This window comes from Oryctolagus cuniculus, chromosome 7 (assembly GCF_051225735.1).
Source record: "Oryctolagus cuniculus isolate XC-2025 breed Fujian yellow rabbit chromosome 7, ASM5122573v1, whole genome shotgun sequence".
Taxonomy (NCBI): domain Eukaryota; kingdom Metazoa; phylum Chordata; class Mammalia; order Lagomorpha; family Leporidae; genus Oryctolagus; species Oryctolagus cuniculus.
The window spans coordinates 35,805,852-35,819,541 of NC_142873.1; the positions used below are offsets into that span (position 1 = coordinate 35,805,852).

Here is a 13,690-nt window from a genome sequence, read left to right on the forward strand (position 1 = left end):
GTCAGGAGCTAGAGGGGGGTGCCAAACATAAGGCACTCTGAGTCTTATGTGTCTTAACCACCATGCCAAATATCAGCTCAAAACAAAAATTTTTTTTAAGGATAGTAAATACAGGGTCAAGGTGGAATACCAGAATGTCACCCTTTCAGTAAAATTTTAAAATACTATTCAGCATGTTTCAACTCCAAACATATTTTTCCTAAATTCTGACTTTTGTCGTCAAGCACTTACTGTCACTTTAAAATTTTCAGCCTGTTTCAGCCTTTCAAATCCACAGCTATTTTAGCATTGGTTATGCAAGTTGTGTTATGCCCCCTGGTGGCAATATGGATAGGAAGATGAGAAGCATATTTCAATCAAAGGCAGAGTGCCAACTTAATTGAAATAGGTGGCAGGCCCTGAATTTGAAATGGAATTTCATATAAAACTTTTCTGGTCTTACTAAAAATAGGAAACATCCCGTTAAACTAAAATCAGATGTATTAACTTCAGCCTGCAAGGTGCATATTTCAATTTCCCTTGCTTTGTCACAAAATGGATTAGCTCCTTGAAATATGTCAGTTGAACTTGAAATTAAATATTTGCTCTACATATGGCTAAGTAGCTGAACTCATAAAAGATAACTAAAGTCTGGATCAGAACACTGTTTCCTTCACAATCAGGCCTCAACAGAGCCCACATATAGGGGATATCATTTGCTTTTTGTATTCATTTCCCTGTCTTAAGAAAAAGTAAAAAGGTTACATGCCTCAAATACTCACTTTCAAGAAGGCTCTGGGAATAAATTCTAAATTTTTAAATTTATCCCCTAATCAAAATAGCCAAATATAAATTTTCATGTGGATTATATTGAGGGCCTCTTCAATAAGGCTTTTGGGGACAAAAATAGGTAAGTGAAGTTATCAAGTTACTATAACATGTGCTGATATTTAGTGTGAAAAGAGTGTTTCTTGCTGAGTTTGGATAAACTTGGCCTCCAGGCTCTGTCATTTGATCACAGAAAAGAAAAAAAAAAAAGGCCATTTCTCAGGTAAACATTTAAGTTACTATCAACTGCATGGTACCATGCTAGACCTGAAATTCTAAAACAGAAGCACTTACTGGTCTCAAGTGAAAAACATATATAAAAATTCTGATACAAATTATAGTTAAAATAACCACAAAAAATGAAAAGCTGGCAGTTAAAAATTTTTAGTTTATTCCATAAGGAGAAAGGTTCCCTACAAAATATTTAACAGTTCCATTGAAGTAGTTACATCCAAAAAAGTTAACAGGCATTTATGTTCTAACAATGGATGTTTCAGCAACCTAACAGAAACTGAAACGTTTTATTTTACTGTTAAGTAATTAAGTACTAATAGGCTATCTGTGCCTATTGGGTGCTGTACAAGTTCTCAAACTTTGGAATCAGATTCGATATTGCTGTCTCATTATCTGTCCCATAAAAGTTTTGATTTTAATATTTGGGTTTTTTTCTTTACAGCAAATGCCAAAACCCTAGCCTCACAAACATATGAATTGAAAAGGGATATAAGGCAGCCTAACAACGCAACTGAACTATGGTGAGCTATGGTGTCTGACAGATATGAAGTACTGTTGTTTCCTTTGGAAATTTAAAGTATTCCACAGTTCCTCTTTCAGTTAAAAATTGGCACACTTGCAAGACAGTTTGAAAGGTTAAAAAACTTTGCACAGATCACTGATACAAACCAATCTGCACATCAGAATACTCTGATGTCTCTGTAGGTGGCTTTGAGACTGGGAGCCTGGTACAACTGCCCCAAGTTCATCAGGTGACAATGAGAATACAGACTGCAACATGAGCAAATGAGAAGTGAAAAGTAGATGTGGGCACATTAATCCACAATTCTTGCTACTAGACGGATAAAGGGAGGGAGATTAACATTCTAACAGTGAATGAGTTCCTTTTCCAACACAGGCAAAAGCATAGTGATACAGTTCACCACAATGGTTTTAAATTTTTGATAATCATATTTGAATATAATTGGTTTCTCTTGCAATCCTGTACTTTTTTTATGCGTGAAGAACATTATTCTGAAAGGGCCCGCTGGGCTTCACCAGAAGATTGCCTTCGTAAGATTTAGACACGTACTGGGCATTGAATATACAAGACTGAAATTCAGGAGGTATATGACAAATGTACATAAATGTAGAAGTTGTATGAATGTTTAATTCATGACTGAAGCCACAGCTAAAAGTTTTCAAGGAGCATTATAGTGGGTGTGACAAGGAAGGTCAAGGGAAGAAGCCAAGATGACACAAATGCTTAGGAGGTGAACAGAAAACAAAGCCCTTGGACGGAAAAAGTTAAAAAGGACAGAGAACTAAAAGAACCAAGGCAGTGGTGTTTCTGAGACAAATGCGAAGTATTAGATGGGTAGAATTGAGGAAGATAAAGCAATAAAAAGCATCCACAGAATTTTAGGAACTAGGAATTTTCTGGTGATCTTAGAAAAGTTCACAAGATTACTATGGCTAAAAATAACAATGTCATGATGAAATGATGAATGGGGAACGAAACACTCTCAAGAAATTTGGTTATACGGAGTACGGGGAACAGCGCAGTCACTAAAGCTGGAGAAAAGTCCATTTTAAATTTAAGATGACAGAGGTACAGTCATGTTTTATGCCCATTAACTGGCCTCACTGCACGACTTTACTATGGATCAAAATCTGTGATTATTTAAAGAGAAGCAAGAAAGGGACAGGGCAGTGGTTTGACTGCTTATCCCCTTCTGTTCTTCCCAATCCAGGGCCTTTCCCCTCACTGAAAACCTCTAACCACATGAACATTTTATTAAGCCTGACAAAAGGAAAACCACCTGGAGCTCCCATGACTGTCATACTAACAGATAATAGGAGCTGAGTGTCTACCATGCCAGACACTGTTCTAATCCGATTCTTCTCATAAAAATCCTAATAGCATCAATGAAGAAATAAACACTCAAACTTTCTCTTTCACATAATTACATTAGAAAGTGTGGTATAGTGGGACCATTCCGGACTTTGGTATCATACAGAGCATGGTCAAATTTTGGCTCAGCTATTTAATTTTTCAAGATCTTCATAGTGACATCACCTATAAAGTAGTAATAATAAAATCTACCTAAAGTTGCTTAAGGGAGAAATAAATGATATCCCAACTACAGTGTTTATAGCACAGTCAGGGCTCAATAATGCCACAACTCTGTATGTCAACAAATTAACAACAGCCATGAAATTAACAGAAAAATATATATATATACACATTTCATAAGTACTGGTTTTTGTTTTGCTCCTCCTACTACTGACAATAAGGGGGGAAGAATAGAGACAGGAATAACTGCACAAGTTACTTTAATTATAAATTAATAAAAGTCCACTTTAAATGCATATCTAATAACAATTTATATATGAGTATATAAAAACAGATTGAGCCAACATTATTTGTTACTTCTGATACTTCTAGTAGTTTCAACTTCACTCTTCCCTTTCCAAACAAAAAAATTAAAAGATGGCAAGCCATTTACAAAGACAAGTGACGTTGCTAATCAGGTTGACATTCTGAACATCCTCCTCTTCAGTTCAGCTGTTTTTTCATCTATCCTATCATAACACTCCTCTGTTGCCTTTTCAATGCCTTCATGGTATTTCTCCAAAGCAGTTTTCAAGTTTAGAAATATTTCCTAAGTGGAGAATGAAACAGAGTAAGAATTATTCCATGTAACAACCTAAACTAAAAATAAATTAGAAGAATTTCATTTGTATTTATTAATATTTTAAAGACTAAACTTTCATGCTTCCACATGTGCATGTGTGCCTGCTGTTATTAAACATTCATTCTACTGCAAATTCTCAAGTATTTATGGTAACTGAAAAACTGATTTTAAAAAAAGTAGAAAATAGAAAAAGAGTGGTTACCAGAACCTAGGAAGAATATAGGGGAGGGACGGATGGAGAGAGGATGGCTAATGGGTACAGGGGTACCACTGGATGAGGGGAATAACTTATAAAGTTCAGTAGCACAGTGGGATAACTATGATTGACAACAACTAACTAAATATTTCAAAACAGCTACAAGAGTGGATTTTAAATATTCCCAATACATAGAAATGATAAATGTCTGAGGTGATAGATATGCTAACTACTCTGATCTAACCATTACACATTACATACAAGTATTAAAATGTCATACTATACCCCATAAATACTTACAATGTGCCAATTAAAATATATTTTGAAAATTCATTCTGTAAACTATAATAATACATTAAAAAAGTTTGTTACTTAGAACAAAGTGGAGACATGGGATAATAGCTAGGGCTGCAAGGAATTCAGAATAAGCTTATAATTACCAAGGAAAAAATTTTACTTTTGAGCTTTCATGTTAAATATCTAGATTATTAAGGATAACTATAACTTCTACATTTGACCCTAATCATCATTCAAAAGATGTGTAAAGATTTAATAAGTAATCTATAAGACTGAAAAATATATTAGAATCTTTTAGAGTTGTTTTAATAAATAGATCAGGTATTTCTACTTAAGCAATAATGAATTTTCATATAAACCTACATGGATATGCTAAGAATTAAGACAAAATGAGAGCTGAACAATTTTTAAAGATTTAATGAAATCCGAACTAAATTATTCTATGTTGTCTTTTATCTCATACTCATCGAATATAATGTTGATCCTCTATTCATTTTTCTTAGACAAAACAATTCGTAAACAATCTCACAAGAAACAGTGGTATTCTGTAAGTTTTTTCCAATGAAATCAAATAGCAGCCCTTTTCTAACAGGAGAAGAAAAAAAGTAGTAAATAGATACAATGTTCTCAAAGCACCTCTCTCATTAACTTTTTTTAACCTATAGTTTTGTCTACTACTTATCTTAGCTAAATCCTAATATGGACACTATCAGGTATTGAATAAATTAAATAATTTAATATAGTATGAATTCACTGTGTTCCAAAAAACAATACTATTTCTAGCAACTCTGCCACCTATGCAAGTCTGAGAACTATCACTCTAGATTAAGTGAATTAAATAGATGTATAAGGCCAAACACTCAAAAAATCTAAACATTGGTATTAAATCATAATACAAACTAGGGCATTTTTAGATTCCAATGTCTAAGCAGGCATCAAATTACTATGAATATGACAGAATATGAACCACTGGGAAAACAGAAAATTTCTGAAAGTATTTCTTAAATCATGTAGGAAAAATAAGATGAATTAGTTGTTGGCTTGTGTGAATGCCATTTTTAAAAAATCAGCACATTTAGCAGTTATAAATCAATTTAACCTCCTAGTTCTATTGGGGTATATGTTTATTCACAGTAAAAAGAAAGTTGAATAAATTTAGTAAAAAGCTATTACTTGTGAAAAAATATCAAAACTAAGTGTGGCTAAATAAGGATACATGATCTATAAATATATAAAGCAACCACTTAAATATGCCCAAAGGAATACTCTCCTGAGAATAAACATGAGCCTACTTCCAATGAGTCAATTCTAGAGGTAGGGCCACAATAAATGAATGAACCAACCAAACCCAATTCCTGTGGCAAGTCCGCAGAAGCAAACATCTGAAGTCCTAAGCTAACCAAAGCATTCAGAGACCTTCCCATGCTAATAATGAACAACGAGTATCACAATGAAGACTGGGCAAAGTAGGTTAGAACAACGTAGCAGTTGAACAATTGTACCTTAAGGTTTGATCAATTACTCCATGCCAAACTGAAGCAAAAAATACAATGCAGTGAAGAACTTAGTTCTACTCAACATGTTTATCTTGGAGAAAAAGGAATGGAAATCAAGATTGCAGGTTACATTACAAAATGAGAAATAATGAATGTGAATGATAGATTTAAACTGATTTTGCTATTTTGTAAATATAGGTTGAATAAGTAAAACAAAATCTTAAAAACCCACTATTATTTCTTAATAGTAAAATCCTGAATAAAAAGTAACAGTCACTGGGGCCAGGGTCAGGGCACAGCAGGTTAAGCTGCTGCTATGACACTGGCATCCTACATGAGCACCAGTCAGAGTCCCAAACTCCCAATCCAGCTCCTACTAATGCACTCAGGAAAGCAGCAGAAGATGGCCCAACTGCTTGGGTCCCTGCCACTCATATGGGAAACGCAGATGGAGTTCCAGGTTCCTGGCTTTGGCCTTGTCCAGCCTTGGCTGCTGTAGTCACTTGGGGAATTAACCAAGTGGATGGAAGATTTCTCTCTGTAACTCTGCCTTTCAAATAAACTAAATCCTTAAAAAAAGTAATAATCAGGTTAAAAGCATGGTTAAAAAAATCTTAATTCAGCAGAATTCTATGTGTAAGACAGAGCTCCTTTAATTGATCATAAGCTCAATGAGTCTAAGGCAAGCTGCTGCTACTAAAAATCTAATTCAATATTATGCTTAACAAAAGAATTGTACTTTGGGATTAGCCATACCATTATTTTGGATGATTGAATTTAGCACTAGCTTTTAGATTTCATTCTTATTTACTTATTTTTAATTTTTTTTAAAAAGATTTATTTCTTTATTTGAAAGGCAGTGACAGAGAAAGAGGGACGGAGAGAGGAAGGGGGGCGGAGAGAGAGAGAGAGAGAGAATCTTTCAACTGCTAGTTCACTCTGCAAATGCCCCCAAAAGCCAGGTTGATGCTGAACAGGCTGAAGCCAGTAGCCAGGAACTCCATCCCGATTGCCCACGTGGATAGCAGGGGTCAAAGCACTTAGGCCATCCCACACTGCCTTCCCAGGCCATTAGCAGGCAGCTGGATTAGAAGTGGAGCAGCCAAGACTTTAATCAGCACTCTACATGAGATGCCCACGTTACAAATGATGCCTTAACCTGCTATCCCACAATGCTAGGCCCAATTTTTTAATTTTTTTGAGAGGCAGAGACTGAGAAAGAAAGGCAGATAGATACAGAGAGTTCCCAGCTGCTGGTTTGTTCTCCAAGTGCCCTCAATGACCCAGCCAGGCTGAAGCCAGGAGCTAAGAACTCAAGCCAGGTCTCCTATGTGAGTGGTAGGAACCCAATTACTAGAGCCATCATCACTGCCTCCCAGGGTCCGTATTAGCAGGAAGCTAGAGTCAGGAGCCAGAGCTGAGTATTGAACCCAGGTACTCCAACACAGGACATGAACATCTTAACTGCTAGGCTAACTGCTGTCACAGAGTTTTACATTTCAAATGGAATAATGATAAGTAGTAAACAGAATAGAAAAGACAGTAAAAAAGATAGTAATGAATCTGAAAATCAACCTATCTAGAGAATGGCTAGAAAACAGGCTAACTAACCTAAATAATATAAATTTGAAAGTACCCATGATTATTATCCACAAATGTCTGAGGAATTATTAAGTTGAAAAGGCTACAGATTTTTCCAAACAGTTCTGAGTTCAATAGAATACAGAAATATTTAAATTCAAAATAAAAAATAACATTTTTACTAACTAAAGCTGTCCTTGTAGAACAGCATGTACAGTTTTATAACTCTATACCACTGAAAACAATTAAGAAGAGCCTGTCAGAACTTCTCAAAAGCCATGCTAAAAAAAAATACAAATTCAGGGGCCCACCTGGTAGATTCTAAATAATATATTTGGATTGGAGTTTGTTCATTTAAAAATTCCCCATTCAATTTGAATACAAAGAATTTTAAGAAACATGCTAGTTGGTCTTTCAATTCTTTTTTTTTTTTTTTTTTTTTTTTTTTGACAGAGAGTTGGACAGTGAAAGAGAGAGAGAAAGGTCTTCCTTCTGTTGGTTCACCCCCCAAATGGCCGCTACAGCCAGAGCTATGCCAATCCGAAGCCAGGAGCTTCTTCCTGGCCTCCCACGTGGGTGCAGGCACCCAAGCACTTGGGCCATCCTCCACTGCCTTCCTGGACCACAGCAGAGCTGGACTGGAAGAGAAGCAACCAGGACTAGGACCCAGCGCCCATATTGCATGCTGGCACCACAGGCGGAGGATTAACCAAGTGAGCCATGGCACTGACCCCAGCCTTTCAATTTTAAAAATATGCATGGAAAGTGTATTACATATAAGGCACCATCCTAGGCACGGTTTTATATGACACACTAACGTTAACAAGACATGGTTGTTACTGTCAAGAAATGTAAAATTGCTATTGGTGAGACATATACACTCCCAACAGGTTGGTAGTGTTATACAAGGTAGACACAGGCATCTTTCACAACTGCTAGACAGATATCTCAAATTTGAATTACTAACTAGTTATTAATTAATAGCTGGTTTATTAACTGTACTTAGACTACATGAAGACACATAAGTATTTGTTGACTTGGATTATGTAAGAGGTAGGATCAGATAATCACCTAACATCTTTCTAACCCTCATTCTAGAGTTAAAGGGCCAAAGACTGAGTCTTGATGACTAACCAGTTAAGGGGCAGGAAAAAGATAGATAGATGGAGTATAAAAAGAAAAGAACAGAAAAAGTCCAACAATGTATTGGGCAGGCCATGGAAGAGAAACATGACCATTTTCTTTCTTTTACATTCTTTTCATTTCCTTTTTCCCTTCCAACTGAAGTAGCATTATCTCAGGGCTACTTCCATTACAAGGATAATAGAAAAGGTGCTATAAATTAAAGTAAAAGGAAAAACCCTAGGGGTCAATTTCTACTCCAGAGAATTAATCAGAATCCTCATAATTAGGATGACATGAATTTACATTTTAAGCTCATGTGATTATCTGAAGCTAATTTCTTTTGAACACACTCACCTGAGACTTCAGTTTCTCCCTTTCGGTGGCATCTTTTAGTTGTTGAATTGCAGACTTAATTTTTTGGATTTCTTGATTTATTGTAGTTACTCGCTCACAGACAGCACCTCTTTTTTCTTGAACTTTATTGCAATCCCTACAGGGAAACAGTGACAGTTAATAGATAATTCCTCTTAAGTATCTAAAAAGGTAAACACTTAATTCTAATTTTGATTCCAAAGTGATCAGTGTTTGACAAAAGTAAAACTTTTCTCAAGGAACAAAGGGAAATGGATGAAAATCCTGAAATGTGATGCTACAGTCACATCATGATATACAGTAAAGTCTTCACCAAAAAGACATTCTTTAAAATGGAGATTTTTAAGTTACATTTCCCCAGTTGAACCAGCACAACTTTTCTGTAAGGCATTTGGCAACAAACACAAAGTCCTCAGGTTCTGCCCTTTTTCTTTATTTGTGTGAGGCAGTGTGGAGGAAATGCTCAATCCCTACTGAAAGAATGGCATCCTGGATACTTACGGGACATGTATTCTGAAAACACATTCTTGGGACTGATGGGGAGGAACTCTACTAATAATATCTCAACATATTGGCTAAAAAAAACCCCAATATTTAGCAAAGCATTAATTCTTCCTTAAACAGTAAGACTTTTCCTCAAAATGTGGCTGTGACAACTCTACTGGCCAGCTGGACCAGTGGACTTATCCTAATGCAACCACAGACCATCATCTCTAAAGTGCACTGAGGCTTCTGCCTCACTGCATTCCTGAAAACAAGATGGGTCATGAGCAGCTCTACTGGAAGCTACCCAGAAAAACTTGGCTAGGATTTTCACTCTTGCCACATCTGCTCAAACAGCATGGTCTAATACAGAAATATGGCCTCAATACGTGCCACCAATGTTTCCATCAACATGAAGGATATTGGCTTCACTAAGTCATGTTAAGTGATTTTCTTTGAATAGATTGTCCAAGACATCAATGCTATGGAAAACCATACTGGCTCTGTGTACACAAAATTAAACTTCAATTAAGAAAATATAGGGTGCTGAAAGAAGTAGTAACACCAATACCCTTTTGAAGAATTACACAAGGCACTACAATCATGGTATCTAGAAAAGGAAAAAAACCTCATAGCTAAAACACCTCCAAATCTAGACAAAGCACTGTAAGTTTCATAATTAACTCATCTGTTTTAGTCACCTGAAGGTAGAATACCTTCCAGAAAATATGCATATCGTAGTTTGGGACTCCTAGAGGGGGAAGATGTATTAGCTTTTTCTAATTACTTTCTAATGCACTAAAATTGAAAATAACTACATACTCAATTACTGAGCGTTTGTACTGCTTAACATCCTCATGCTTCTTATTTATTTTGAATTGTGCTGTAGCAAGTTTTTCCTTCTTCACAATCATCAGTCTTTTGAATGAATTTTCTTCAGTCTTCAATCTCTTCAGTTCTGACTCATCACTCTCAATTTGGTCCTCCAAATTCAGGCTCTATGTTTTAGGAGAAGTATTTGAAGTTAATACAACCAATTAAAGAAAATGAAAAAGTTATTATCTATGATAAGCTTTAGTAAAATATAATTTTAAAATGAATAAAACTGTTTAAACCCAGAAGCCCAGCAGAAAAATGCCACTCTAACTAAAGGAGACAACAAGAAGAAAGAAAGAACACAGTAACTCGAGAGATACTTTGATGAATTAACCTGAGCAAGGACAGGAACAGAGACACAGTAAGAAGATGGGCTCTGAGGCTAGGGTTGAGAGTCAGGGTCTGAGATAAGATGGTAGGCACCAGCATCCCATATGGGCACTGGTTTGAGTCATGGATGCTCCTCTTGTGATCCAGCTCCCTGCTAATGCACCTGGGAAAGCAGCAGAAAGCCCCTGGACCCACGTGGACCCAGAAGAAGCTCCTGGCTCCTGATTACAGATTGGCTCAGCTCCAGCCATTGCGGCCATTTGGAGAATGAACCAGCAGATAGAAGATCTCTCTGTGTCTCTATGTCTCTCTGTAACTCTGTCTTTCAAATAAAATAAATCTTAAAAAAAAAAAGTAAGTCCACATAATATTAAAAAAAACAACAAGGAAGGGTAGACCTTAAACAAAATGCAAAACAGGACTTGTCAATCTTTTTTTGGTGATTCCTGATGTCAGATAAGAGGAGTATGAAGTTAGGAAAGAATACCTCAGGTAATATCACCTTATTTTCCTCAAAAAAAAAAAACCAAACAAACAAACAAACAAAAAAAAAAACTGCTTTCACTAATATGTTAGTAATCCAGCAGGCAGTCTAGATTAAGATGATAGAGTTAAGAAGTGGAAAAGGATTTTCAGGTATCTAGCCTAAGAAACTTAAGTGACAACAATAGCTCTCATTCTTTAGGACAGAGACATTAAATGTCATAAACTTTAAATCTCTTTATAAATCTTAGATATGGGGCCAGCGCTGTGGTGTAGCTGGTTAAGCCACTGACTGCAGTGCCAGCATTCCATATGGGCACCAGTTCGAGTCCCAGCTGCTGTACTTCCTGATTCAACTTCCTGTTAATGTGCCTGGGAAAGCAGTGGAGGATGGCTCAAGTGCTGGTGCCCCGTACCCATGTGGGAGACCAGAAAGAAGCTCCTAGCTCCTGGCTTTGGCTTGGCCCAGCCCAGGCTGTTATGCCATTTGGGGATTGAACTAGAGGATGGAAGACCTCTCTCTGTGTCTTTCCTTCTGTAACTATGCCTTTCAAATAACATAAATTAAAAACATAAAGAAAATAAAATAATCTTAGGTACAATGTTGGATGCCATGCTGAAACTTTATGTTACTGATTATAAGATCATTTCCAAGTATTTTAACTCGTTTAAAATTACATTACAATTTTCCAAAATATACATGCCAATGGTCTATGTTCATTCTTATCCATTTCTTCTTAGGGCTAAAATAGTAGCTATTGCTCTGTTTAATAAGAAAACTGTCTTGTTTCCCAGTATATAGTGCTATATCAATTATACTTAGAACAATCTTTTTTTTTTTCCCCAGGAAAAGCTAATAAATGTGAAAACAAATCCAAGGAATTACAATAAGATATTACATAATAAAGACATGAAAACTCTACACCATACAAACCTCTTTTAAAATGGTGGTTAGTTTTTCCCTATTATCTGCAAGGTCCTGTATCTTCTTTTGATATAACTGCACCTCTGACTGACAGGATGGCAGGCGGTCTACTGAATCTCTGTAGATTTCATATTTTTCCATCACTTCTTGCTTTGAAAAAAGAAAACAGAGACCACAGTGTTATTCTCCTTTATGAAATGGCAATGTCAATTTTTTGCTCTTAAATAATTTCTGCACTTAAAACTGAAAGCTTCAGAGAACAAGTTTCTAAATCAGTAACCCAGCACTTTTACTGACAAGTGTCCATACACATATAATTATGCTTAACTGCCAAATATCTATCCTCAGACAAAGGAAAAGTGCCCTATTTTACTATAGCATTCACTGAAATATCTTCCAAGGTTATTTATGAAGACATTAAAATAGTTCACTCTGCAAATACTCAAACCACTTCTGATTATTACTGGGCAATCATATTACCATTTATAATCTTCCCATTCATTTACATAATTGTTATTACTACAGCTAGTTATTTTAAGAAGATTAATTCCTCTTCTAATATTTAAAAATGAATACACATTTACCATAACCACTGGAACAATACAAAGACTTCTCCCTTCTCCCCATTAGCCTGCCCCTTGTCCCACCTTATTCACCAGTTCTATATCCCTTCAGTGAGATGCCCAGTCGCATTACTGCTCAGTTTTCTATGATGTCTTTTTCTTGCTATTTCACGGATACTTCTTGCATATCAGACATAATCCTCTTACCTGACATATGCAATTTAAGTATGTTCCAATAGGCTTAGTTTTTGGGTTCCCAATCTTAATTTTTTTTTTAAAAAATCCCAGTTAAAGATTAAATACGTTCTCCTAAAATTGTTATATTTTATCTTTTAATACACAGAATTTATTTTTCTAACTGGCATAAGGGATAGACCCAACTACCTTTCCTTCAAGTTGAATATCTAATTGAAACAGAACTTTCTTTTAGATAAACCATCCTTTTCACCTATATATATATTATATAAAGCCATTTCTGGGCTCTCATTTCTATTATGATAATTTTTGTTTACTTCTGTATGATAATATTAATTATCAGGAGTGATCTTAGTAAGCTCAGAGATAAGCCATACATTTTTTCATCAGTAGCTTAAAAACCTTGCCTCATAAATGATGCTAAGTTGTCTATCCACTTCTAATTTTGTCCTATCCCACTTCAAACCACCTCCCACAGTGATCTCTAACCTTGAGCATACCTTGTTCCCTACTACTTCACAGAATTCATATATGCTAATCCCTCTGCCTTGAATGTGCTTCCATGTAAAATTTACTGATAAACTGTTAATCCTTCAGATATTAGCATACATTTCTACTTCCTTTCCTCTTCTGATTCTCACAATACTAAATTGGGCCCCCCGCCATAACATTATTTTAAAACACCCTATTTTTTCTCTTTGTGTTTTTTTTTTTTTAAATGGATTTTAATTTTTTGGAGCAGTTTTACATTTAAGCAAAATTAAACAGAGGGGACCAACATTTCTTGTACACCTTCAGGCTCCACACATGCATGCCCTTTACTCTGTCAAAGTACATACTATGATTTCTAATTATGCAACTGTTTACAAAATCGCTTAATATTTTTCTCCTGTATACTAAAATAACTAGATCTTGGGAGTACATAACTGTTGTTTTAAAGGAATTTATTGATATGTTAGATTCTCAGGGTCAACACAGTTGCATAGTAGTTACTACAACATGATTCTCATCAATTCACATGTTCAGAATATTTGTTTTCACCACTCACA

The 13,690-nt window shown here is 35.7% G+C and overlaps 1 protein-coding gene across 4 annotated transcripts in view; it reads right to left on the reverse strand.

Moving 5' to 3' along the window:
• Positions 1-1,175: 1,175 nt before the first annotated feature.
• The window catches only part of NUF2 (NUF2 component of NDC80 kinetochore complex), a 29,392-nt gene continuing 16,877 nt past the window's right edge, over positions 1,176-13,690 (reverse strand). For all 4 annotated transcript variants that reach the window (XM_008264151.5, XM_008264152.5, XM_089299654.1 and 1 more), the window contains exons 11-14: positions 11,893-12,033; positions 10,092-10,267; positions 8,769-8,904; positions 1,176-3,686 (exon numbers count right to left, since the gene is read on the reverse strand). In XM_008264151.5, the coding sequence (XP_008262373.1) occupies positions 3,552-3,686; positions 8,769-8,904; positions 10,092-10,267; positions 11,893-12,033 (588 nt within the window). In that variant the 3' untranslated portion in view covers positions 1,176-3,551. The remainder of the gene's footprint in view (positions 3,687-8,768; positions 8,905-10,091; positions 10,268-11,892; positions 12,034-13,690) is intronic.